The sequence below is a fragment of the Rutilus rutilus genome (assembly GCF_951802725.1).
Source record: "Rutilus rutilus genome assembly, chromosome: 18".
NCBI lineage: Eukaryota > Metazoa > Chordata > Actinopteri > Cypriniformes > Leuciscidae > Rutilus > Rutilus rutilus.
The window spans coordinates 14,377,601-14,402,406 of record NC_140231.1 but is presented as its reverse complement, the minus strand read 5'-3'; the positions used below and the strand labels follow the sequence as shown (position 1 = coordinate 14,402,406).

Here is a 24,806-nt window from a genome sequence, read left to right as displayed (position 1 = left end):
ACCCAGTCTCTTTTTGTTAAATTTCAGTTTTATCAATATTAGCCATTATAAAAGTATAAGTAAATGGTACCAAGAAGCTATACAAATAAAGCAAACAATTCAGTCAAACATACAAAGTCAGCGCTCTCTAACCATACAACGGTAAAGTTAAATACCTTATAAAGTTATGAAACTTCCCCTCAGCCAAAACGATTTGCCAGGGAACAAATTATAGATTCACGAGACCAAAGATCGCCCGTTAGATCTACACAAGACGAATTATATCTCATGTTTAACCACTACAGAGACGCCAGAGTCAGCGGCAAATGTCAGAACGACCAGCCGAGGAAAGACTGTTCCAGGCGGGGTACATGAGCGCCCGGTGACCGTCTGGATCTCACAACCTGGATACAATTTTCATAAATCTTTATAAATAAACCACAGATTTGAGCTTTAAACAACTACATTCTCGCCTGAAAAACTCTTAAAACTACATTTCATGATACAAAAACAGTAGTATTATATTGCAACTGTATATTAAAAAAATGGGGCTTCTTATGTTGTCATTCTCCTTGGAGCAGCCTATGCTCTTTATCAGCGGTCAATCAAAGTTAACCACGCCCTTATTTGTCATACATTTTATATCTAAATACGATCTAAACGAATGAGTTAGAAAAAAATTCACCCCCCTCACAGTTGTCAGGCACTCGGAACCTATCGATTTATGATCTATAATTTATGCTGTGAAAACGGACATTTTAACATGGTGGTCTATGGACATTTGCTCCCTTTTGGGACCTCCCTCTAGCGGATTTTCGATGTATTGCAGTTTTTCGCACTTCCGGGTAGGCTTCATTTTTCAGATTAGAATGTTGCCGCTTGGTACTGATGTGTAAAAATCTACACTCACCTAAAGGATTATTAGGAACACCATACTAATACTGTGTTTGACCCCCTTTCGCCTTCAGAACTGCCTTAATTCTACGTGGCATTGATTCAACAAGGTGCTGAAAGCATTCTTTAGAAATGTTGGCCCATATTGATAGGATAGCATCTTGCAGTTGATGGAGATTTGTGGGATGCACATCCAGGGTACGAAGCTCCCGTTCCACCACATCCCAAAGATGCTCTATTGGGTTGAGATCTGGTGACTGTGGGGGCCATTTTAGTACAGTGAACTCATTGTCATGTTCAAGAAACCAATTTGAAATGATTCGAGCTTTGTGACATGGTGCATTATCCTGCTGGAAGTAGCCATCAGAGGATGGGTACATGGTGGTCATAAAGGGATGGACATGGTCAGAAACAATGCTCAGGTAGGCCGTGGCATTTAAACGATGCCCAATTGGCACTAAGGGGCCTAAAGTGTGCCAAGAAAACATCCCCCACACCATTACACCACCACCACCAGCCTGCACAGTGGTAACAAGGCATGATGGATCCATGTTCTCATTCTGTTTACGCCAAATTCTGACTCTACCATCTGAATGTCTCAACAGAAATCGAGACTCATCAGACCTGGCAACATTTTTCCAGTCTTCAACTGTCCAATTTTGGTGAGCTCGTGCAAATTTTAGCCTCTTTTTCCTATTTGTAGTGGAGATGAGTGGTACCCGGTGTGGTCTTCTGCTGTTGTAGCCCATCCGCCTCAAGGTTGTGCGTGTTGTGGCTTCACAAATGCTTTGCTGCATACCTCGGTTGTAACGAGTGGTTATTTCAGTCAAAGTTGCTCTTCTATCAGCTTGAATAAGTCGGCCCATTCTCCTCTGACCTCTAGCATCAACAAGGCATTTTCGCCCACAGGACTGCCGCATACTGGATGTTTTTCCCTTTTCACACCATTCTTTGTAAACCCTAGAAATGGTTGTGCGTGAAAATCCCAGTAACTGAGCAGATTGTGAAATACTCAGACCGGCCCGTCTGGCACCAACAACCATGCCACGCTCAAAATTGCTTAAATCACCTTTCTTTCCCATTCTGACATTCAGTTTGGAGTTCAGGAGATTGTCTTGACCAGGACCACACCCCTAAATGCATTGAAGCAACTGCCATGTGATTGGTTGATTAGATAATTGCATTAATGAGAAATTGAACAGGTGTTCCTAATAATCCTTTAGGTGAGTGTATTCTGACTAGTGTATATAAAGCCATAAGGGCTTTCTCAACAAATCAACAATTTACATGTATGTGCAAATGTCATTTGTGAAATGTCACACTATGAGACTGTCATTGAATGTCAGAGGCAACTCTTATACCCGTGCTCAGGCAATCTCGTGTCACTACTGACCCAGTTCTAGTACCACACACACGCACACACACACACGCTTACAGTCTTGTTTTCTCCCCAAACGTCCCCTCCAGCCTCCTGCATTGTGTTTTTTGTGAGAGTGGACAGGGCTCTCCAGATGCATTGTGTTAAATGATTCTCTCAGGCTAGAGATAAATTCAGGCACATATAATTCAGCAGACAGAGCTGCTCTTTCCTGCTTGCTGTTCTGCCAGAAGCCCTATGCACTAAATCAGAGACGTGACAGGATGACTTTGACACACATAAACACTGTAAAAATGCTGTCATTTACCAAGAAAAGAATATGAAAATGCTACAGTTAAAACCTGCCAATTGGTTCTAACAGTACTGTAAAATGTTTGGTTGATGAATTGCTATATAATGTATACAATTTATTAAATTATGTAATATTCAACATGAAAATACATTTACAATAAAATATTGTTGAGTTTTTTTTTGTTAGTCGCCTTATATTTTACAGTGAAAAACAACACAAGGACATTCCTTGAGGTCCCTACATGATGCATCACATCTGATTATATTTTATTTACATAGTTTTGTTTTTGCTATTTATGTAGATTAGGGTCTTTAGTGTTACATTTTATGTTGTTTAGGTCATTAATTTCATTATTTTAGGTACCCGATGGTGGTTTGACTTTGTGTGACACTGTGCATGTACACAGTGTGATGATGATATGATAATGAACAGGTGTGATGATCTAATGCGTGTCCATGACAACTGATGACTGGCGGGAAACAAAGAAATACATGTGACTGATGAACACATGCTGAAAGTCCAAGAAGACAGAAACTAAGAACAAGCAAAACTGTGTGTGTGTGTGACAGATACTACACACATATTGTTAGCTGAAAACATAATACATTATTTAATTCTATTTAATAAAATAAAATGCTTTACAAATGACAGTCATTCCAGTTCTGTGAAAATGTGTTTTTTGCTGAGTTTTACATGCACAATTTCCATGTAAACCTGTATAATAGGTTTATTAACAAAATAACAAAATGTAGATTAACAAAAATAATCTGTAACACTTTACAATAAGGTCTCATTTGTTAACATTAGTTAACATGAACCAACTCTGAACAATATATTTTTACAGCATCTATTAACCTTTGCTGATATTAGTTAATAATTGAATTAATAATCTCATAAAATCTAATTGTTCATTGTTTGTTCATGTTAGTTTACAGTGCATTAACTAATGTTAACAGATACAACTTTTGATTTTAATAATGTATTAGTAAATGTTGAAAGTAACATTACCTAAGATTAATAAACCCTGTATGTGTATCGTTTATCGTTAGTTCATGTGAATAACATATGAAACCTTATTGTAAAGTGTTACCAAATTATAAATACAATTTTAATAATATTAAAATCAATAAAAAAGCATGCCATAATAAAGTCCAATAACAGATACAGAAGTTACATATAGGAAATGTTTGTGTGAGAGGGACGGGGTGATAGAGTGAGAGATAATACAAATGAACATTAGTCCAGCTCTTTTTTAATAAGACAGAGCTGCTTTTAGATTTGACCTCATTTTGGCTTGTGTCATGTGGGCAGATTAGGGCCCGGTCTGTCTCTTATGAGTAGATCTGAGCCCATCACTGCAGTGACCTCACCCCAGTGTGTGTGTGTGTGTGTGTGAGGGCTGCTGGCTCTGTGTTGGGAACTGTAACATGGCACAATTACAAGATTCTTGCATGCTGCACTCAAACTAGCATGTGAAATGTTTATAGCATTTTATTTCAGGTACGGATTAATCCAGTAATCCATTCTCTTTGCAGATAACATCTGGAATGATCAGAGTCTGGAGCTGGATTCGGATCTGCCTCCAGGATGGCGCACTATACGTGACAGCACTGGCACCTATTACTGGCACGTGCCCACGGGCACCACTCAGTGGCAGCATCCCTCCTACAGCGCAGAGGAGGAACAAAACACCATTAACGGCATCACTGCCAGCCAGATCAAGGTGAGATACTCTGATCTGTGTGTGTGTGTTAGAGGATGGATACCCGACCCGAGCCCGACGGGACCCGTCGGTACCCGACGGGCCGGGCCGGGTTCGGACAGATATTTAGAAATTATGTTCGGGTTCGGGTCGGGCTCGGTCACATCAGCGCGATATTGAACATTTTAAATTTAAAACAGCTTATTATGTAGGTAGCCAATGTGATGCTTTCATTTGATGCAAACGTTCGTTTTTGTGATTAAAATGCATGTGAAATTTTACCATAACATCTGTCATCCTGTGTGCGCAAATTTCAAATTTGTTTATGTAGCCGTGACAACCAAACACGTGCATGCGCGCCAGCGCGCTTGTTTCTCCGTGCGCGCTGATGCACTCATCCTGTTGACATTTCCGAATGCCTTCCTACAGTTGCTTAATAAAAGCGGGCTTTCCACACAAACGTACATGTGTCATTAGTATGAGAAAAAAAATGGGATTTTAACTGTCGGTCTCGGGTCGGGCTCGGACATAAATATCTTTATGCCTGTCGGGCTCGGGTCGGGTTCGGTTACTGCTCTGTCGGACGCGGGCCGGGCTCGGACAGAAAAATTCGGCCCGATCCGCACTCTAGTGTGTGTGTGTGTGTGTGTGTGTTTCTGTCAGTCATCACATCTCCACTCTTGATTTCTTCAGACTGCAGTGGATGGTAGGCGGGATTCAAGAGGAAGACTGACTGAAAACCCGCTACCCTCGCTGAGCGAAAGGTGAGGGAATCACACATTCGCTGAAGGTCGTACGACTGAGGAAAGCTTACAGATGTTTCTTTGAAACTAGACATTAAAACATGCAAACCAAAGTGTGTGAAGCTCAATATGATTTAACCAAGTTGGAGATGCTCTTGGATGTTCTTTGAACATCCTTGTTGAAATAAAATGATTTCATTAGGATTAGGATAATAGGCTTGTTGTCAGCTATTTCCCTATACTTTTAGGGTTAGGAATATTCCAGGTTCGATACAAGGGGTTGTTTGACTGAAATGTTGTTCCAGAACAATGACTGGCTGATTATATAATATTCCACTTATTACACAGCAACTTGACTATTTTTATTTTCACTGTCTTTGTCCCAGGCACCTTTTTTTTGATAGCCTGTAGTAAAAGAAAATCACTAATGAGATCTTAAAAAAACCTCAGTTGTTTCTCAGACAGCAAAGAAAGTAAATCGAGAGCAGTTTTTTAATAAAATCTCCTGCTTCTCAGATTTTTCTTGTGAAAAAATACCCCAGTAATTAATGCTAACTGTCTCATTCATGTCCATTTTTATGTCTCCTAAGGAATTTGAGGAGAAACATCTGAACCGAAGTTTACACTTAAATTAGAAAAAAAACGGAAGTATGAACGATAAGCTATATCGTTTCCCTCTGGGCAGTTATACAGTTCATCAGTCCGTTTTTTGTAATCACACCATGTTTTCAAGTATTCCATTGCACAGTGCGATAATCAATTTCCATTTATGTGCACACATTTGATAAAAGTCATTATAGGAACATGTCTCCCCGAGAAGACATTCACCAAGCCACAAAATATTTTATTAACCCTTAAATACATGTTTTGCCAATCATCGACACCGGATCTATATCTAACACGGATGGATCTCTAACTACCGCAATAGTATAAAACTCTCCTGATATTTTAACAACAATTACAAAAGAATAAAATAAAGAGTATTTCGTTACCTTTTGGAACTTGTAAGAGTTCAATCTGAGCAGTCATCAGATTAAATTATTGTTGCGCAGAAAAACTATACTTACACTATTACATAGGTCACTAGCTACCCTATACACATTTACAGACTATTAATTAGATTTAATTAGACATTTTCTTTAAAAAAAGATAAAATACTAATTATAAGAAGGTTGATGTCTAAAAAATTTAATAAAATAATGAGTGGGGAGGGTAGTAAATAACGTTCCAGGTCACGTAAGGGTTAAAAATGTGTCTTCAACTAATTTATCGCGATTGTTTTTAATGTGTTGGGTGTAGTAACACATTACCCATGGACTGTGTCAATTTGCATTCTTGGTGCAAATGAAACTCTGGCACAGCTTAACACACACACAAACAAGTTAAGCCAAATTCTCCTTCTGATGCTCTGGAGATAAAAAAGCACCTTTTCTTTCCCTCATTTGTTTACCCCACTATTGAAGCCTGTAGACATCTAATTGAACAAACACATTCCTATACCTGAAGGTGGTATTACCTGAACAGATGTCTTCTCCGCTGAAAGAGGCTGAATTGTTCTTCAGACAGCCAGTCAGGTGTAGCCTTTACAACTGTGGGACGGAGAGTAAAACTTTAACTTTGGCTAACCTCCAAACACTCTGATATCAGGCCATGAGGCCCCAGTCACGCTAATGCTTGAACATAAGCGAGCACTCACCTGGGGAATTATGAACGCTGAGAAGAATTTTTTGTAGTGCAAAACATGGTCTTTGCCAGTGAAGGACAAAATACTGTACACACATTTATGTAACAGGCTGGAACGTGCCTTTATTTAGCGCCATGTTCGTCATTGACTGACCTTTCCAATGACTTTGTTCAGAGAGCTGTGATTGGCTGCCGCTAAGTTGTTTGGGAATTGTTGACAGCTACAGGGATTGCAATTACCTTCACATATATTGTCAGCACCTTGAGGCGGCATAACACAACAGAGCGCAAAATTATGCTCTGGCATGTTAAGTTCAGATACCATTGATTGCAATATTTTATGTATTAATTAGTGTAATGAATTATTATTTTATTTATTTGGTTTCTACCGAGACAACGTCCTCAATAAAGGACTTTCTATTTTATAGCTCTGTTCTATATCATTTTCCTCTGCAGGACCTCTGTTTATTACAGGGAGGAAAGTATGCTCAAAATGCTCTGGACAAAGCTGAGTGTGATAATTATAGGGGCTGTTTCTTGTTTATAGGACAAACTAACCCAGCGGTCTAAATGGGCTTTTCTAGAGCATAAATGAAAGTGCTTTCAGTAGAACTCCAAACAGGAAAATAAGTGTTCAGCATCTCAAGACTTAATCTGTATTCCTAATTTATTTATTTTTTTGTCTGCTGAAATGAGCCCAGTATTTAATTATGGGTCATTATCATAATGATGTGCTCTCTTGCTCTGCTTCAGGCCCTCCTGGCAGGAAGAGTATTTCTGTGCCAACATGGATCCCGACTCCAAGGTAGAATCATGCTGTGTGCTGCCCTAATACTGTTCAACATGTACAATTTATGACTGTTTTCTCTGCTGTTAGTCACTGTGACCCACAAATATCACGCTTAATGCTGAGGTAACCACTGAGGGTCAGAGTTGGAAAGCAGCATTAATCAGAGCATGTTTAGTGATTCAGTAGTGTGTATATGTGCGTGTGCATGTAGCAGGTGGGGGTGCAGGGCTATGACCTCTAAAAGCTCAAGGGATGCTATTTTAAGACACAGCTTTATTGAGTCTGTGTAAAATGATCCTAGGCAGGGTCATAGATGTATGCTCTGTACAAAACATTTTGACTTTCATCAGTCACCAGGCTGGTAAACAGTAGCTTACTGGTTTGATTTCCTACAGGAGTAAAAAAAACTAAACTAAACTAAACCCCAGGATGCTTCAGGGGGCTTGTTGTTATAATATGTGTACTGTGAGTCATATTTGATAAAAGCAAGAAACACTGAGGTACGACAACATAAAACATCCTACCTGTAATCACTGTAATATAAATTTGGATGTTATCCAGAATGTCAACATGAACTGCATGCCAAATGTATGCAACGCGCCTACTAATTAAATTATAAAATTAAAACAATTTTGATAAATATCACTAAATGCCTTAATTGAAACCAATTGTGACCTTATTTATTGTAATTGTGTGACTAGATGGCTCACATTTGGCACTTTATATTTAGACTTTAAAATATGTCATATAAATGAAGAGTTCAGATGCAAAAGCCTCTAAGTGCCATCTGAAATTTTCTTCTAGAATGATCATTTTTATCAAGCTCGTATATTTAAGTTCAGTAATTTCACTTAAATGACAATTCATATGTAATTTTTTGCCATTTAAGTGAAATTACTGAACTTAAATATACGAGCTTGATAAAAATGATAATTCTAGAAGAAAATTCCTGATGGCACTTAGAGGCTTTTGCATCTGAACTCTTCAAATATAAATATAACTTTATTTCTTGTGTTTGTGACCATTTAGTTGTGACTTTTTATCTTGCCATTGTGACTAATTCTTTTAATGGCAACATTATTTCTTTTAATTGTGTGACTACATACAGTAGTGGCCAAAAGTGATGTCTGGAGGGGATATTTAATTTTAATGACCCTACAAAGTCTGATTAAACCATAAAAAATATGAGGAAAATATTTTAAATATGAGGGAAGAACAACACTAAACTTGGTTAAAGTGTTTATCTGAAAAAAATATTTGGCAAAAAAGGCAAATATGTGTATACATATATATGCTTGGAAATTTTTTTAAAAAGCTCACACGAAAAAGCATATTTTGACTACAACAATCAGTTATTGATATTTAATTGATTCTCTCTTTTTTTGTTGTTGTTGTCGTCGCATGTTTTTATATATATTCCCCTTTAAATGACATCCTGGCAAAAAATGAAGTCTGCAGAATTTAGCATGTTTAATTGTGTTATCATTTATCAAAAATAAAACTGACTCCAAGCACAACTACACAAACAAAATCTTTAACATTTTTTTTAATAATATTTGAATAAAAGGTGAAGATTCCTAGACCGGACATCACTTTTGTCCACTACTGTATCTCTCAATTGCCACTATATTTCACAGTAACTTTAAATGCTTTAATTTCTAGTGACTTTTTTCCCCCTCATAATTCTAACTTTATGGCCCGGTATCACAGACAAGGCTTAGAATAAGCCAGGATTAGGCCTTAGTTCAGTTAGGACATTTAAGTAGCTTTTTAAAACGTGCCTTAGAAAACAAGAGCAGTGACATATTTTAAGATATGTCAGAGCAAGTTGCTTTCAGATAAAACAGCTCAAACATTTAAGCCTTGTCTGTGAAACCGGGCACATTTCTCACAGTTGCAACTAGTGTGAGAAAATGTGACTTTAAATCTCACAATATACCTTATTACCTTTTTTTTTTTTTACTTATACAAAGAGTGGAAAGGTTTCTCTGAAGGATTAGGGAGATCCAACTCACTATTAATGCCAATGGATTTAGCAACAAGTGTCAACATATTTTGCGTCACATTTTATCTATCTGAAGTAAGTACTGTTAGGAGAATCTCTTCATTTGTCTTGCAGTGTTTTGCTGTGCGTTCTCTGGGTTGGGTTGAGATCCCCGAGGAGGAACTGACCCCCGGCAAGAGCAGTCTGGCGGTGAACAACTGCATCCAGCAGCTCTCTCACAGTAAAGCAGAGGGCCGGGACGCAGTTGGCGCCTGGGGAGAGGTGAGAACAGCCTGGACTCATACACACGTGACCTAGAATAGATGAGATGTGCTTAGCTGGGGCCCACCAATGTCCTTGGAGGTCCGTTGAATTCATTCAGACAGGCGTAATAGCTGTACTAGCGTGCTAGCCCTGTAATAGCACAAACCATTGTTGCTACCTACTGCTGCTGAGTGTTGCAGGATATATTTTGGTCTGTCCATTAGCTATTTTTTTTTATTGTGTGTGTGTGTGTTCAGGGTCAGGATATGATGATGGTGCTCAAGAAGGACACTCTCAGTCTAATGGACCCTGTGGACCGCAGCCTCATCCATTGTCAGCCCCTAATCAACATCCGTGTGTGGGGGGTGGGCTGCAACAATGGCAGGTAGACTGGCCTGTACCATTCTTCTATTTCTGTGTCTAAAATTCCTCAGTTTTTCTCCTTTTCAATGCTATCACACAGAATAAATATGGATTTCTGCAGAGACTCTATTCACTACAGTTTAACAGAAAATGTATGAGCCCGCTAAATGAAAAATGGCCTGTACAGCCCTTCAGTTCATCATATTTCCTCATGCAGTGACAGGCAGTGGCAGGTTTTTGAACACAGAGTGCTTTTTTTAATTTACGCCTAGCGACGCCCAGTGTAGCTCCAGTTTCGGCTTTCCTGTGAAACGCAGAGCCTCTGATGATGAGTATTTGCAAACCAAGCTATAATAGGAAATGTTTTGCATGGACTGTGTTGCTTTTGTTTTTGATTTGTGTGTTGTTGAAAGCTTTAATTACTAAATAAAAAATTACTATAAAATTGCTGGCTTACGCTGAGAAAGAAGAGTAGCTCCCCTTGTGAAAAACAAGTGCACTTAAATGTATTGAATGTGCACTTGTAGTGTACTTCAAAGTACACTTTTAAAAAGTAAAAGTATAAAACTGTACTTGCAGATAATATAATATTAATGAAATAAAAGAGGCTTAAAGAGAGTACACTTTCATGACAGTGTTTTTTTAACAAGTTTAAAGCGCCAGTCTGTAACTTTTTTGGGGTTAAAAATTATCCAAAATAAATATTTGAGCAGGTACATAACCAGCCAGTGTTCAAAACTATCTGCTTGCCTTAGCTCGATTCAAAACGGTAAGCTTGTAATAATGCTTGTAGTAATTCCAGTGGTACTGGTGGATTTCCGTGGGAAATTCGAGCATGTCTTTGCGTCATTACGTCACATCTGCACACATAAAGAAGGTGTCTCGGCTAGTAAGCTATATTGCGTGTCAGGATGTTGGAGGTGGAGATTTATAGCCTTTTCTCACAGCACTTGATATAATTAAACTTAGCAATTTGATGGCGGATCCAGAAAGGTTCAAACGACAACTGGAGATTCACCCGTTGTAAAATGCAAAAGACTTCGGACTTCGGAGTGGCTACCGAAAAAAAGAGACTGCAACCGGCCCATGGGAAAACAAGGATAAATATCGGAAGGGCATTAAATGTAGTCACGCAATGCTGATGTTGTTAACATTAACAATTTGAGAAAAATTATAATTTCTACGGTTTGACGTGATATGATAAGCGATCGTTAGATTTAATCAGCGCGATTTACCTGCTTTTTGCCCTTTTTTACCCTCAGTTGGTCAGAACAAAAGTGGATGTTACTTACTTGTTCAGACGACATTTTCCGGTGAAAATTCTTATGTTGGTCATACTTCCAAAAAGTAGAATCTGTGATTCCGAATGACAGTATCCACACCGGCGCGGTGACTGACAGCCGCACATTCTGTGCTGTGGCACAACTCACATAAAGTTGATAATTCCGCGAATAACTGCAATTGCAGATTTCGAACAGAGATGGCGACAAAGAGGAAAAACATACGGACTGCAGCTTTAAGTACTTTATGATAATGCCACCTTAAAAAATACATTTTAAATACATTTATTTTGATGTGTTGACTCACATACTAAAGAACATGGAAAGTACTTGACTATAATTTTAACTGTAGTGTTATTCGATTTTGCATTTAAAGTTAATGTATTTTAAATGATTCAGTATGCTCTTTTAAAGTATATTATTTCTGTAATAAGTACTGTTTTTAAAAGTATGCTAAAATTAAGCGTAGCGTCAGTTCTGGCAGGTCACGTTAGTCAAGCTCGCATCAGCTGACACATCTACCTATAGGAATACGACGCCTATCACTGTATACATATATAAGCTCCTTCAGTAATATCAGCAGCTATCACGTTTACCCGCGTTACCCTCCACCATCCCCAGCTCCACCTCTCATCAGTCAGGATTTGGCATTGTGATTCCCCTTGAATCAGAATAAATTCTTGAATTATGTTGTACATTAAAATCTTTATTAATGAATGATATCTGCAACACATTCATGTTGGTTCTGTTGTTTACCCTTAGGGGGGTTATTGCTACTCTCTCTGCTCTTATCCATGCTAGGCTGCATGGATGCGCTGGGAGTTTTTGCCCCGAACAGAACCATACCGCCAATCCAAATTGTATGCTAATTGTCAATCGTATTTGACGATAGTGGTCCTGACAGAAGTGTACTTCTTTTTCACAAGGGTCTATAGCTTAATATTCCTCGCTTCTTTTGCATTATTTGAACTATTATTAACCTTTGTTTCCTTTTTCTTTTTTAAACCACCACTCGTGAAAACAGAGACAGGTAATAACTGCACTTGTTTTCTTTTTTCAATTAGACCTAGAAAACAGTGATGTCTCGTGATGTTGTGAAGTAGTGCTCCTCAGTAGCCATGTTTTCTTTCATTTCTTTACTGTCATGCATCTCAGGTTGTGCAAATTGTACTAAATGCAAAAAGTATAATAAAATTACACGTGTACAAGTTTTTTTTTTATTAACCGATGATGATACATTTATTTAAATGTTTGCTTTCCTTCGCATGTTTTAGAAATACCCTCCCCTGTGTTCAAACAAACATTAAATGCAGATGATTCTGCCATGATGGACCAATCAGAGTCACAGTATTCATGACGTTGTGGGGTTTGTCAAAATTGTTTGGACATGGGGGAACAGATTAGTTTGCAATGGGACCATCACTAGAGCATGTTGGCATCATCTTTACGCCTTATTCATATTGTGAAAATGAGCTCAGATCGTAAATCCAAAAATAGACCCTGACTAAGTATAAAAGTGGAACCCTGAGCTCTTTCATCACTGAGATCTGCAGGGGCTGCTATACGATGACTCTATATTAACACAATGAAGGTTTCCATCTGTCTCTTTTCTAACCAGATGAACTCATCTGTTATTCTGTTTGACTCACATGTCCTCCTTTAATAGTTGAGAGTAAACGAGTGCTGGATTTCACAAGCATCAGTATTCTGTGCGAGCTTGAGCTGCACGCCGTACGAAGCACCGCTGCTCTACATTTCTCCAATGTAATATTCATGAATAAAACATTCTCTTTGAAGAAGCCAGAGCATGCAGCTTTTGGTGTTGAAGAATCAGAGGGCCTGAACCGTTGCATTGCATATAGAATTGGAAAATCATACTGCCCAGAAATGCCGATCGATCTGTATTTATAGAACATTGACATCTGATATTGCCGCGAACAGTCAGCTAAGAGAGACTTTCTAAGGTTAATGTGAGGAGATTTAGTGAATAACAATTAAGGTTGAGAGATTAGAGTTGGTTTAGCATCACTTTGTGATGAATACCCAGCTGGCCGATGTCATTTTCTGCTTGCAAGGGTTTTTGTCCAATTTTTATTTTAGCCCTATTCTTAGAAGGGTTGCTTCCTACTGTGGCCATCCAGCATGTTTATGGCAAAGTCATCATGATGCCATAGCATGGATATATATATATGTATCATGCTTTCCACAGAAATGTTCAACATTGATAATAATAAGAAATGTTTCTTGAGCAGCAAATCAGCATATTGTTGGATCATGTGACACTGAAAATAAAATAACATTTAATTTTACATTGTAATAATATTTCACAATATTACTGTTTCGAGCCAGGAGGCCTTCCTGTGTGGAGTTTGCATGTTAGCCCTGTTACTGTGTTGGTTTCTTTTGGGTGCTCTGGTTTCTCACACAATCCAAAAACATGCAGCATAGTTGAATTGGAGACACTAAATTGTCCATAGGTGTAAGTGAGAGTGTGAATGTTTGTGATGGACTGTCCACTTTAGACATTCAACTAACAATAAGTAACTTTGCAACTACGTCAACTGCCAGTCATTAGTAAACTGTCTACTTAATATCTGCCAACACTGAATTTTGATGGTCCCCCAACAGACATTCTACTAACTAACTTTGCAAGTACATGTTCACTTATTCTAACCCTAACCTTGATTCTTTAAATCTACTAATACTCTAATGACTGGTAGTTGACATGTAGTTGCAAAGTTACTTATAGTTAGTAGAATGTCTAACATGGTTTATTGAAATAAAGTGTAACCTAAAAATTTAATTATTTTAAAACAAAATACCATTAACCACTATTTTCATGACCATATATGACTACATGATGTGACTGATTATATATATAACATTTTAATGTGGATATTATGTTTAGTGTTTCTATCAGGCTGTTAGAATAAGCATGAAAGTCACTGTGATGAGTATTTACTCCGTTCTCCTGGTATCCGTAGGGACTTTGCCTTTGTGGCCAGTGATAAAGACACCTGCATGCTCAAGTGCCACGTGTTCCGCTGCAACGCTCCAGCCAAGACCATCGCATCTGCCCTGCATGAGATGTGCTCCAAGGTAAGATCACATGATCCTGATAAATCTATTGTCATCATTAACATTAGCATTAATATCATTTCATGGTCAAAAATGTCCATATTTCAAAGATGGTGGTTTGTTTGTGATCGGTCTGTTTCCACAGATCATGGCAGAGAAGGCGGTGCAGCAGCCCTCTATGGCCCGTTCTCTCACCATGGAGAGTATCTCCCCAGAGGACTTGCCCCTCCAAGGTAAAACAACTGCCTTTTTGAGAAAGTGGCGTCTTTTAAAGCAAATTGATTGGTTGACTCAACTGCAAATTGTATTCTTTCATGAGACTGTTTGATGTGTGCTTTCCAGTTGACTTCTTGGAATCAGTGAGGCAGAGGGTGCAGAAGTTTGAGGTGGAGTACATTGGAAACCTGCCTGTATCCAGAGCAATGGGTGAGTGTGATTTGGGCCATTCAGATATCTAATTGTAGAAGGCTGAGAGCCGTGGGAACGGAGCGAGGTCTCGAGTCCCACGGAGGAGCTTTGGGAGGATAAAAGGAGGAGTGATGGCAGTGAAGGACAAGAGAGGACCAGGCATAAACTGGACTTTATGTTGTGTTTTGTTATGTTTATATGCGGAAGTCGTCCATGAGGGGTTGCCCCTTTGCTTTCTTTTTCTTTCACTTACTTTTGGATTAAAGTGTATGTTGAACGTTTGTCGGTTCCCGCCTCCTTCTTCCCTGAACACCACTTGTTACACTAATAAACCACTTTCACACGTTTTTATTTTATTTTTTTATATTCTCTGAAATACTCTTAAAGGGTTAGTTCACCCAAAAATGAAAATTCTGTCAGTAATTACTCACCCTCATGTTGTTCCAACCCCGTAAGACCTACGTTCATCTTCGGAACACAAATTAAAATATTTTTGATTAAATCTGAGAGCTGGCTCACTCCTCCATAGGCTTCTAAGGGACTGAAACTTGCTGGCCCAGAAAAGTTATTAAAGAGATCACTAATATAGTCCAAGTGACTCCAGTGGCTCAACCTTAAGTTTATAAAGCGACGAGAATACTTTTTGTGCGCAAAAACAAACAAAAATAACGACTTTATTCCACTATTAATTTCCTTCTCTCTGGGCCTCGAGTTGGTTCACGTAGTGTTTAAGCGTAGCGCGTCTGTGTTGCACGTCACCACGCATCACACACATGACCAGCGTCGACCAATAGTGAGCCTACGTGGTGACGTGTAACACAGACGCGCTGCGCAAAAACACTACGTGAACCAACTTGAGGCCCAGAGAGAAGGAAATGAATAGTGGAATAAAGTCGTTATTTTTGTTGTTTTTTGCGCACAAAAAGTATTCTCGTCGCTTGATATACTTAAGATTGAGCCACTGTAGTCACTTGGACTATATTAGCGATCTCTTTAATAACTTTTCTGGGCCAGCAAGTTTCAGTCCCTTAGAAGCCTATGGAGGAGTGATCCAGCGCTCAGATTTCATCAAAAATATCTTAATTTGTGTTCCGAAGATGAACGAAGGTCTTACGGGGTTAGAACATGAGGGTGAGTAATTACTGACAGAATTTTCATTTTTGGGTGAACTTACCCTTTAAACCTCAGTGCCAAACACTTCATTTTTGGCAAATGCAAGTATTCCTGCTCTCAAGTTTGAATTAAAATGTCACATTTAAAACATTTTCAGTGTCAAATATGAGTACAACATATTGTGGATCCAATTTGGACCTGTTTCAAACAGTTTTAAGAGATCAGACTTTCTCAATGAAGACAAAAAGCTTAAGGTTATAAAGATTTGGCCATTAAGATTAAGATCTAAAACCAGGTTAATTATTACTTTAGTGGCAGATTAGAGACCTAGAAACCCTAGCTTAAACATCAAAGAAAGTCATGTATATCACCTGAGTGAATGTGATACCACCAAGTACAAAATGTTCTTGACTGAATCAACCATCTTTGTTGATCCTGGAACAACATTCCAATCAACCAATCAGATTTGATGGACAAGTTTACAGTTTATGTCAAGTTTAGGCTTACAACTAGGGTTAGGTGCTTCTACATCAGTGTTATTCACCTGTCATTTCCCTCTGATTTTAGGGATAACTAGGGTTAGATTTAGGGGTAGGGATAGGGTTAGGACTACATTTTCGGACAGGAATGTTGTTCCAGGATCAATCAAATATGTTGATCCATGAACATGTCTTACTTAGCAAAATCACAGGGACCTGCTAGTGATGTTTTGTATGGGTTTGTGGTTAATGTGTTTTTCATGTATATTCTGACAGGAATGGAAGTGTTGAACAGAGCTATTGAGAGTATCATGCACTCCAGAGACAGAGATGAGTGGGAGCCGATAGTCATCCATGTGTCTGATAAAATTCTGTCTTTATGGAGAGGAGAGGTGAGAGTATATACTAACTGACATTGAGGTTTTGACTGTACTCCATTTGCATACTAACAGGCTATGCTATAGAATACTTGTGTACTTCATACTGTATGAGTTGTACTGTATACTGCTTAATGTTTAATAACAGTTCACAAGTTTTATATTAGTATGTTTGATGCTGCACTCCTAAATATACATATATATACAGTATATACTGTATACTGTGCGTAAGGATACTTTACATACTTCTCATAGTACGCTATTTACTACAGTAATAGTATGAGTAGCATGTTTTCTTCACTCATACTACTGTTTTCTTCACTTTTTCCCCTCTTGCTTTATTTCAGGATGGAGATGACCCATTTTGGGAATGCCAAGTACGTTACTTAACTTTCCTAGGTGTGGGTCATGACACACACACTTTTGCAGTCATAGTGGATGCTGGAACCCAGCGCTTTGAGTGCCATGTGTTCTGGTGTGAGCCCGATGCTGGGATCATCTCTGAGGCAGTTCAGGCTGCATGCATGGTGAGGCAATACTAAATTTATTTTCAACCCTACATAACTGACAAAATATCCCACACTTAAGTCATAGTTTCATAGCATCGATACAGAATTCAATGCATAATCTGTCACGTCTTCTTAAGTATTTCTAAATGTCTGCTGCCCCCTTCAGGTCCAATACCAGAAGTGTTTGGTTGCGCAGACTCCTCCTGTGAGGCCCAAAATGTGGCGGGCCGGCTCCAAAGTCAAACGAGCCAACTCCATGGACGGCTCCAGCTTCCCGCTCCGACACCAAGGACACACATCTTCCAAAATGGCCTCTCCCAGCGTGAAGAAGGGCATGTTGGCATTTTTTGAGACATTCCGTAACAAACAGTCTGCCGTACCCACACCCTAACAACAGCGGTTCTGGGAGGGGAATGGGGCCTGATGGGCTTTGAAGGGGGGGGGGGGGGGGTGGAAGATGAAAGGAATGAAGAAACATGAAGTTTAAGAAAGCTCAAGATATACAAGTATCCTTTGCCTTTGGCATTTTAAAAAAACTATTTAACTTAAAAACTGAAGTTCCCCAGTACGACCTCACAAAAAACAGCCCACCTAATTGCCCTTAATAACAGTGTTTTTGAGGATTGACATATCTGAATGTAGGTGTGCAGAACAGTGTTTAAATGACATTGAGGTGCTGTGCTCTCACATTCCAAAAACTGAAAGAACACCAAATGCTCTGCAGTTCAAATGCTGTTATACAAAAGTTAGTTCCTGTCCTAAAATTTGATTGGTATAACACTGACAGACACCAACCAACACCAACAGACATGCTTGTCTGGTTTTGACCACCTGCTGTTGGTCGACACTAGTTTTGGACGTTCAATCGGCATTTGTCGGGTCATGGAATGTCCGAGATGTGACTTAACTGTAAACTAGTGATTGTCTGTGTTGGTCGGTGTTTGTCAGATTAGTCTATTCAACTTATTTTTGATGTAAGAGCGGACATGGCCATTTGTAAATTGAATGCGAGAGTTACCACGCTTCCAGTTATTTTAGCTGTTCAAAAGCAGTTCATTATGCTGCTTGAAATTGCAATATACTATCAATCATCAACACAATGGTTTGCAGAGCCGTTTACTACACTTTATTATTCTTCAAGTTATTTACCTATAAATTGGAAGTCTTGCACATTCACAAGAAATAGTGAGTACAGATTAACCTATAGAGTACAAATGCTCTGGGACTTTGCTTCACTTTGCTTGTTTGTTTGTTCCAGACAATCTGTCAGTCTGCGTGCATCTTCAGTGACTTCTCTGCAGATTACACCATTCTTTATGAGTCAGGTGGACCTTAAGCCAAAAGTATACTTATGCTGTGCACTTTCCTCAAGCTCAGGACAGTCTACGTGATGTAATTGTCGTGATTATCAGCACCGTCCTCTGATGTTACCACCCAATTTTGTGTCCGTGCAGACTTGTGCGCAGACAACAGCACCTGTGTGAGGGATTTTTCAAAGGCTTGCGCAATTGTGTGCAAGATGGAGCAGAACACAGAAAAAGAAGTATACCTGGGCATTTATTTTTACTTTAACCTTTACTTTGTCCACACAGACCATGGTGTAGACCAGTGGTTCTCAAACTTTTTAGAGTGGCGTACCCCCTGAGGCTTTTCACATCCTTCTGCGTACCCCCTCTCTGCAGTCGCACCTTTTTCAGTAAGGGACAATATTTGCACCCTTAAATCGATTTTTAAATCGACCTTTACAAATACCTTTATAAAAGAAATAATGCTCTAAATAAAATAAAAAGTTCAATAGAGGAATATGCAGTGATGGTAAAAAGAACTGATGCTTTGAAATATTAAATTAAAACCGCCAGTAGGTGGCGGAAAGTCACTGTCTTTATGAGTGAGTCATCGAGTCATTCATTCATTCATTCATTCATTCATTCAAGCACGCTGCTTGTGTGAATGCAGTCAGTTTTGACCGCAAAAGCAGGTGTCATGTATTTAACGCATTTTACCTGATAGAAATACATGCTCAGTTTTAATGTTATTTTTAAGGTGGGGTAGAATTAAATGAATGGCAAAACTCAGTATTTTGTTTGCGTACCCCCTTCTGGTACGTGTACCCCAGTTTGAGAACCACTGGTGTAGACTGTAGACATCAGCAAATGACAAATCACCATGTGGACTGTCCTCGAACTAGAGCGGAATTTGGAAAAGGGCACTATACTTTTGGCTTAAGTCATTGCATCACTGACTCAACTGTATTGCTCAGAAACACAATGGTTTGTTTTTCATTGGCGGAGCAAGAAAAGACAAAGTAACCGGCAATATTGTGTATAAAATGTTTATTGAACTGTGTATAAAAGCAGTATCACACACGCTAAAGTTCAGCTCTATTGGTTGAGTGATATTGCTGAAATAGGATCCATTTTTGAAGGAACAATAACTCGAATCCAGCAACTGTGTGATTGAGTAACATCTAATAACCCTGGACTCTGTACAACCTCAGACTCAGAAGTCAGAGCATCTCAAATTTTCTAATCTTATTTCCATTTTATTGCACAAACCAAAATGTTGTTCAATAAGATGTATATCGCAGTTGAATCGCAATGTGTGATATATTTTGATAACAAGTATCGATGTACAGTGACCTAATTCTTGTATGACTAATATGTAGACAGTAGAGATGTTCCCTTAGGTCACATTTATGTTCAAAAAGTAAATTTAGCTTCAAACCTACTAGGAGCATATCCGTATATTAGCAGATGGATGTTGTTTGCTGTTCTAATACACCTTTAGAATCAATTTAAGCTCAGAATATTCAAGGTCGTTATTCAACTTGAGCAAACGGAGCAATCTTCACACACAACAGAAAGACCTCAATTAACGTAGTGCTGTCAGTGCAAGAGTCGTGCTTTAGATAGACCCTGCTTTTGTCACTTTCACTCTTTCTATATTGTGAGCTCAGAAAAGCAGACGAGGAGATATCAGTGGCCCCTATTAAAGACTCACAATGCTGGTTTGTGGAGCCCTCAGTTAATGCCACCGTTGCATGGTTTTGCACATGCTTGGAAATTCGAGGCTTCGCTTGGGTACTTGCGAAGAGGCTTTAGAGCTTTCAAAATGAACTAAGTATGTACTTGGATAATTCAAGAACATTTTAAAAGACACAGTAAAGATGCTTCATGCATGGCTCCCCTATTGACAACTGCACGTGAAAACTCACTAACGTGACCGTGCCTGCAGAACATGTGATTTGCTCAAAAGTCTGTGCGGATCTTCACGATACTATCCACAGGAACAGACCCTTGAGCCCTTTTATTCGCATTTGAATGTAATAAGCTCTTTAAAAAAGCTCTTTGAAACTCGATCTCAGCGCATGTTGATCTGAGAAGCCCACGGGCACTTGAGCACCCACATGAATGCCACTGAAGGAAGTTATGTGATACTATATCTAATATGCAACTGCTCCTTCCCTTACTAAAAAAAAACTCACATGTATTATATCACAAATTAACTCAGGTCTCCTTAATGCTAAAATAAAGGGGGGAAGTATAGAAGGGGACGACTCTTCAGCATGTAAAATCATTGATTAAAAGCCTTGAGAAGTGAGTTTAACTGATAGTCTTGGGCCCTGTTTACTCCTGCTGTTAAGATGCGTTAAAATGCAGACCAGGGAGACACATTCCCATTTACACCTGGTGTTTTAATCCGTCTCTTTTGTCCACTTTCAACCACTTCTGTCTTGGTTTCTTCGAGGGGAGGGGATTCTTTTCCAGATCTTTCGATCTAATGGACAAATTAAGCTCGCGCAATTTACGTTAACTCGTCCGGAGCGGACGCAGAATGCGGTGAGCGCGTTAGAAATCAGGAATGGTGCGAGAACATTGTGCTTGGTAGGCTACGCTTTTCGTCTTCAAACCAAAATTGGGTCCTTTTGTGGCTGTTCGAACACATCCGACCACATGATTGTTCACACTACAAAAGCAATCCGGTCGAATGCGTTTCGACTACCTCTGGAAGTGGTCGAAAGTGGACAAGCTCAAAACGTTTTAGACTGCGTTTACACCTGTATTTAGCGCCGTCCACTTGTGATCTGATCGCCCAAAACGCATTTTAATACCAGATGTAAACAGGGCATTAGTTAATGCTCATGTAGCACCTGTTAGTTAATGGTCATGTAGCACCTGTTTCTTAATTTTTTTTCCTGTTTATACTCTCTGTAAAGAAATATCTCTATATATATTTGCAGTATTTCAGTACAAAACTAGGATGTCATGTAAATGGTTTTGTATTATTCTTTGTGTTTGTTATTATTGTTGTTGTTAATCAGAATGACATCGACCTGAATCCACCATTTGGTGGACATTAAACTGCTTCAGTCTCTGGCTCTGTTCTCGTTTATTTTTGCGTCAGTGTCTTCTTATACACCCACTTTTCCAAATCCCTCTTCTCCTTCCATTTGCTGTGTCCAGAACAATGTTATTGTGTGTATTATTCCATTGAGTTCTTTCAAGTTAAAGGTCTTTGGCATGGATAGGATCCTTCTTTTCTAAACTGGGCTCCTGTTGTTTTGTGTACAGACTCTGGTAATCTTTAAAATGGAGAAAAGACATTTATTTGTCAGACATAACAGCATCATTTCGAACATAGCAACTTTAGTGGGCTGACTTCCTCAGGAAACACTGCTAGCAAAAGTGTCAAGACCTTTGGTTTATATTATCTTTGATGTGAGAGATTTGAGACCAGTGCACAGATGCAAATGTATAAAATGCATCTAAAGGTCCCAGATAGACAGCACGTCTTTGTATTTGCTCTATCGGGTTATTTATCTCAGATTATGTGCGCTTACCCTCATTTTGGTTGGTACATCCTTTAAGAGATTCATACTGTTCTGTTTCGCTTTGTTCAAGATCTGTGACACATAAAACAAAATACACCATGAAAGAATTACATTTTATAACTTAAATGAAATAAAATATAACAGACTAAAACTGTTTAACAACATGCAGCATAAAATTACAGCTTGAAATATACTTTTAATGACCATCATTAACTTATGCAATATTATTGCTTGCCTTTTTCGACTCTAAGATCAGTAGTTTTTCCGGAATGTAAATCGGTCTCTTGCATCTCTGCATTATGTCGGTATGAAACATGGAAACTGGAAAATTGGGTTGATATGTAAATGCTGAAACATATTTATATGACTGGAATTTTTCTTGATGGCAATGTAAAACAAATGAAGCAAATGAATAATACCTTGATTTAAGATGAATGTGTCTCCAGTACAGACAGAGAAAAAACACTGATGCAATGACAGCGATCCACATTGCTATAGCAATACTGATGAGAGGATCTTTGCCTGAGCAATTCTTCTCAAACGTTGCATTTTCTTCAATGCCAGAAACATTCACTGGGGCAATTGGGCAAAAATGTAATTAAATTAATGTTGCTCTGAATATTACCTTATGCAGCTCTGTTTTATGTCAAAAAAACCAAAAAAAAAAACCATAAAAGATCTAAAATATACATATAAATATTGAATTGGAATCAAATTGTATGCAAGAAATGAAATCAGTCTTACCTTGGGCATCATGAGACATTGTTCCTGGTTTTATCAAAAAATTTATTTGATAATTTGATAGATTGATACAACAAATGATAGAATTTTGATTTGCACATCAAAGTGTCTTGTTAAAAGTGTGTGGGCGAGGGGCGTTAATCTCCTTTTTTAACTGAAGTCAAAACCTCAGTTTCCTGGGTTTACTTCAATGTCCATAGCAAAAAGTGACAATGATTGCCTCGTGACCACATGTTTGACTCTAGTCAATGTCATGGGCAATGGTAATTGAAATGAATTAACTGTAAAATGACATATACTTAACACAATCTGTGTGTTGTTCCTCTTAACACTGACAGTAGTCTGTGATCAGCTTTCTTTTTTTCTTTTTTTTATTTAACAAAGAGTATGCAATAAAAAAGCACATGCATATAGTTCAAATTTATTACATTTAATTTCTACATTGACAAAGTCAATATTCCCAGTCATTTGAAAGACTTCCACAACAATCTATGACTATACATTCTTCATCTCTGCCATCACCCTCACTGATTCAATCCTCCTTGATCCTCATTTTCTTCCTTTCTTACTGCGACCTCATTTTTCTGATGCACTATCATCAATACTTTCTGGAAAGGGTACAGCTTTTCCTCTCTGTCTTCTATAAAACGTATCTTTCTAAAACACAGGCAAAAAGGCTATTATACTGCCTGCCAGTACTGAACAATAGTGCCAGATACACAGACAATATGTACACAGAAAGAAATGACCAAAAACTTGCATTTAGATGTACAATAATATTTTTTTAATGGAATTTATATGGATTTTCTAGTCTGAAATGAACTGACTGTGGTGCCTTGACAGCATGTGACCTAATAAGCAAATGTTTTAACTTCCTTGTTGCTAAAAATGTCAGGCACATTGCAAATAGATTGTAATTTTACTGGCTGAAGGGGATGTCATAGCCTATAATATTACTAAAATGTTTTTTTTTTTTTTTTTTGTTGAACATTATTATTATTATATTTTAAATGTAATTTTCTTCACTTCATTTATAAATGATGACGTCCCATAGAGGGTTAAACAAGTTTATACGTTGGCTGTACAAAAAAAATTGTTCTTTAAAAGAAATGAAGTGGTCTTATATCAACAGCATCTATAACATTAATAAAGTTGTATTCTTTTGTTTTTTGGACTGCGTAGGCATTCAAGTGAGGGTGAAAATAAATCCGTGATAAGATTCTAAGAAACAACCCTTTTCACATTGTGGAACTTTGATAAGTCTGACCAAACACGCTAACAGATCGAGCGGAGTCGATACCATGCAAATATCCGACTCTTAAAACACGTGGACTGCCAAATTCGCAGCGAAACGGTATTAATCTGATTCTTGTAATCGAATGTAATCTTGGAAATACTTAGGAAATGAAACAGCCTGAGCGAGTCTTTTCACATGCAGTTTCATTCAACAACTGAAAAGGTGTCTTCAAACAGCTGATCTCGGCTCAGTCACATAGATGCACACGCCACTGCTCAGCTCTGTCTTTTGTCTGGCTTTCGTTGAGTGCATAATTTTATGTCGACAAATGTATTATACACATTCTGTTTACTTGCTATGCCAAAAAAGCATAAAAAGTGTCTTACGTGAGGGGGCACCCGGATTTGAACCGGGGACCTCTTGATCTGCAGTCAAATGCTCTACCACTGAGCTATACCCCCATCCGTACCACAGCATTGCACGGTAACATACTTAAACATCACCCATTGCACTAGAATCAGGTTTTCGCAGTTTACATAATATGCTTAATACATTCATTTTTTAAATAAACATTGCCCCAATATATATGTTGTCATAAACAATAACATAACAATAACCTTGTATTAAACAACGACCAAAAAATATTGCCGCAATCACATGATAAAAGTATTTCCGGAGATT

At 38.4% G+C, this 24,806-nt stretch overlaps 1 protein-coding gene across 1 annotated transcript in view; it reads left to right on the top strand.

The window, feature by feature from the left end:
- The window catches only part of apbb3 (amyloid beta (A4) precursor protein-binding, family B, member 3), a 28,499-nt gene extending 6,793 nt beyond the window's left edge, over positions 1 to 21,706 (top strand). Inside the window, exons 2-12 of the mRNA XM_084386442.1 lie at positions 4,079 to 4,266; positions 4,939 to 5,009; positions 7,425 to 7,476; positions 9,581 to 9,727; positions 9,967 to 10,094; positions 14,337 to 14,451; positions 14,576 to 14,663; positions 14,773 to 14,856; positions 16,707 to 16,822; positions 17,155 to 17,334; positions 17,483 to 21,706. Coding sequence (XP_084242568.1) covers positions 4,079 to 4,266; positions 4,939 to 5,009; positions 7,425 to 7,476; positions 9,581 to 9,727; positions 9,967 to 10,094; positions 14,337 to 14,451; positions 14,576 to 14,663; positions 14,773 to 14,856; positions 16,707 to 16,822; positions 17,155 to 17,334; positions 17,483 to 17,707 — 1,394 coding nt within the window. The 3' untranslated portion in view covers positions 17,708 to 21,706. The remainder of the gene's footprint in view (positions 1 to 4,078; positions 4,267 to 4,938; positions 5,010 to 7,424; positions 7,477 to 9,580; positions 9,728 to 9,966; positions 10,095 to 14,336; positions 14,452 to 14,575; positions 14,664 to 14,772; positions 14,857 to 16,706; positions 16,823 to 17,154; positions 17,335 to 17,482) is intronic.
- Positions 21,707 to 24,806: the final 3,100 nt, after the last annotated feature.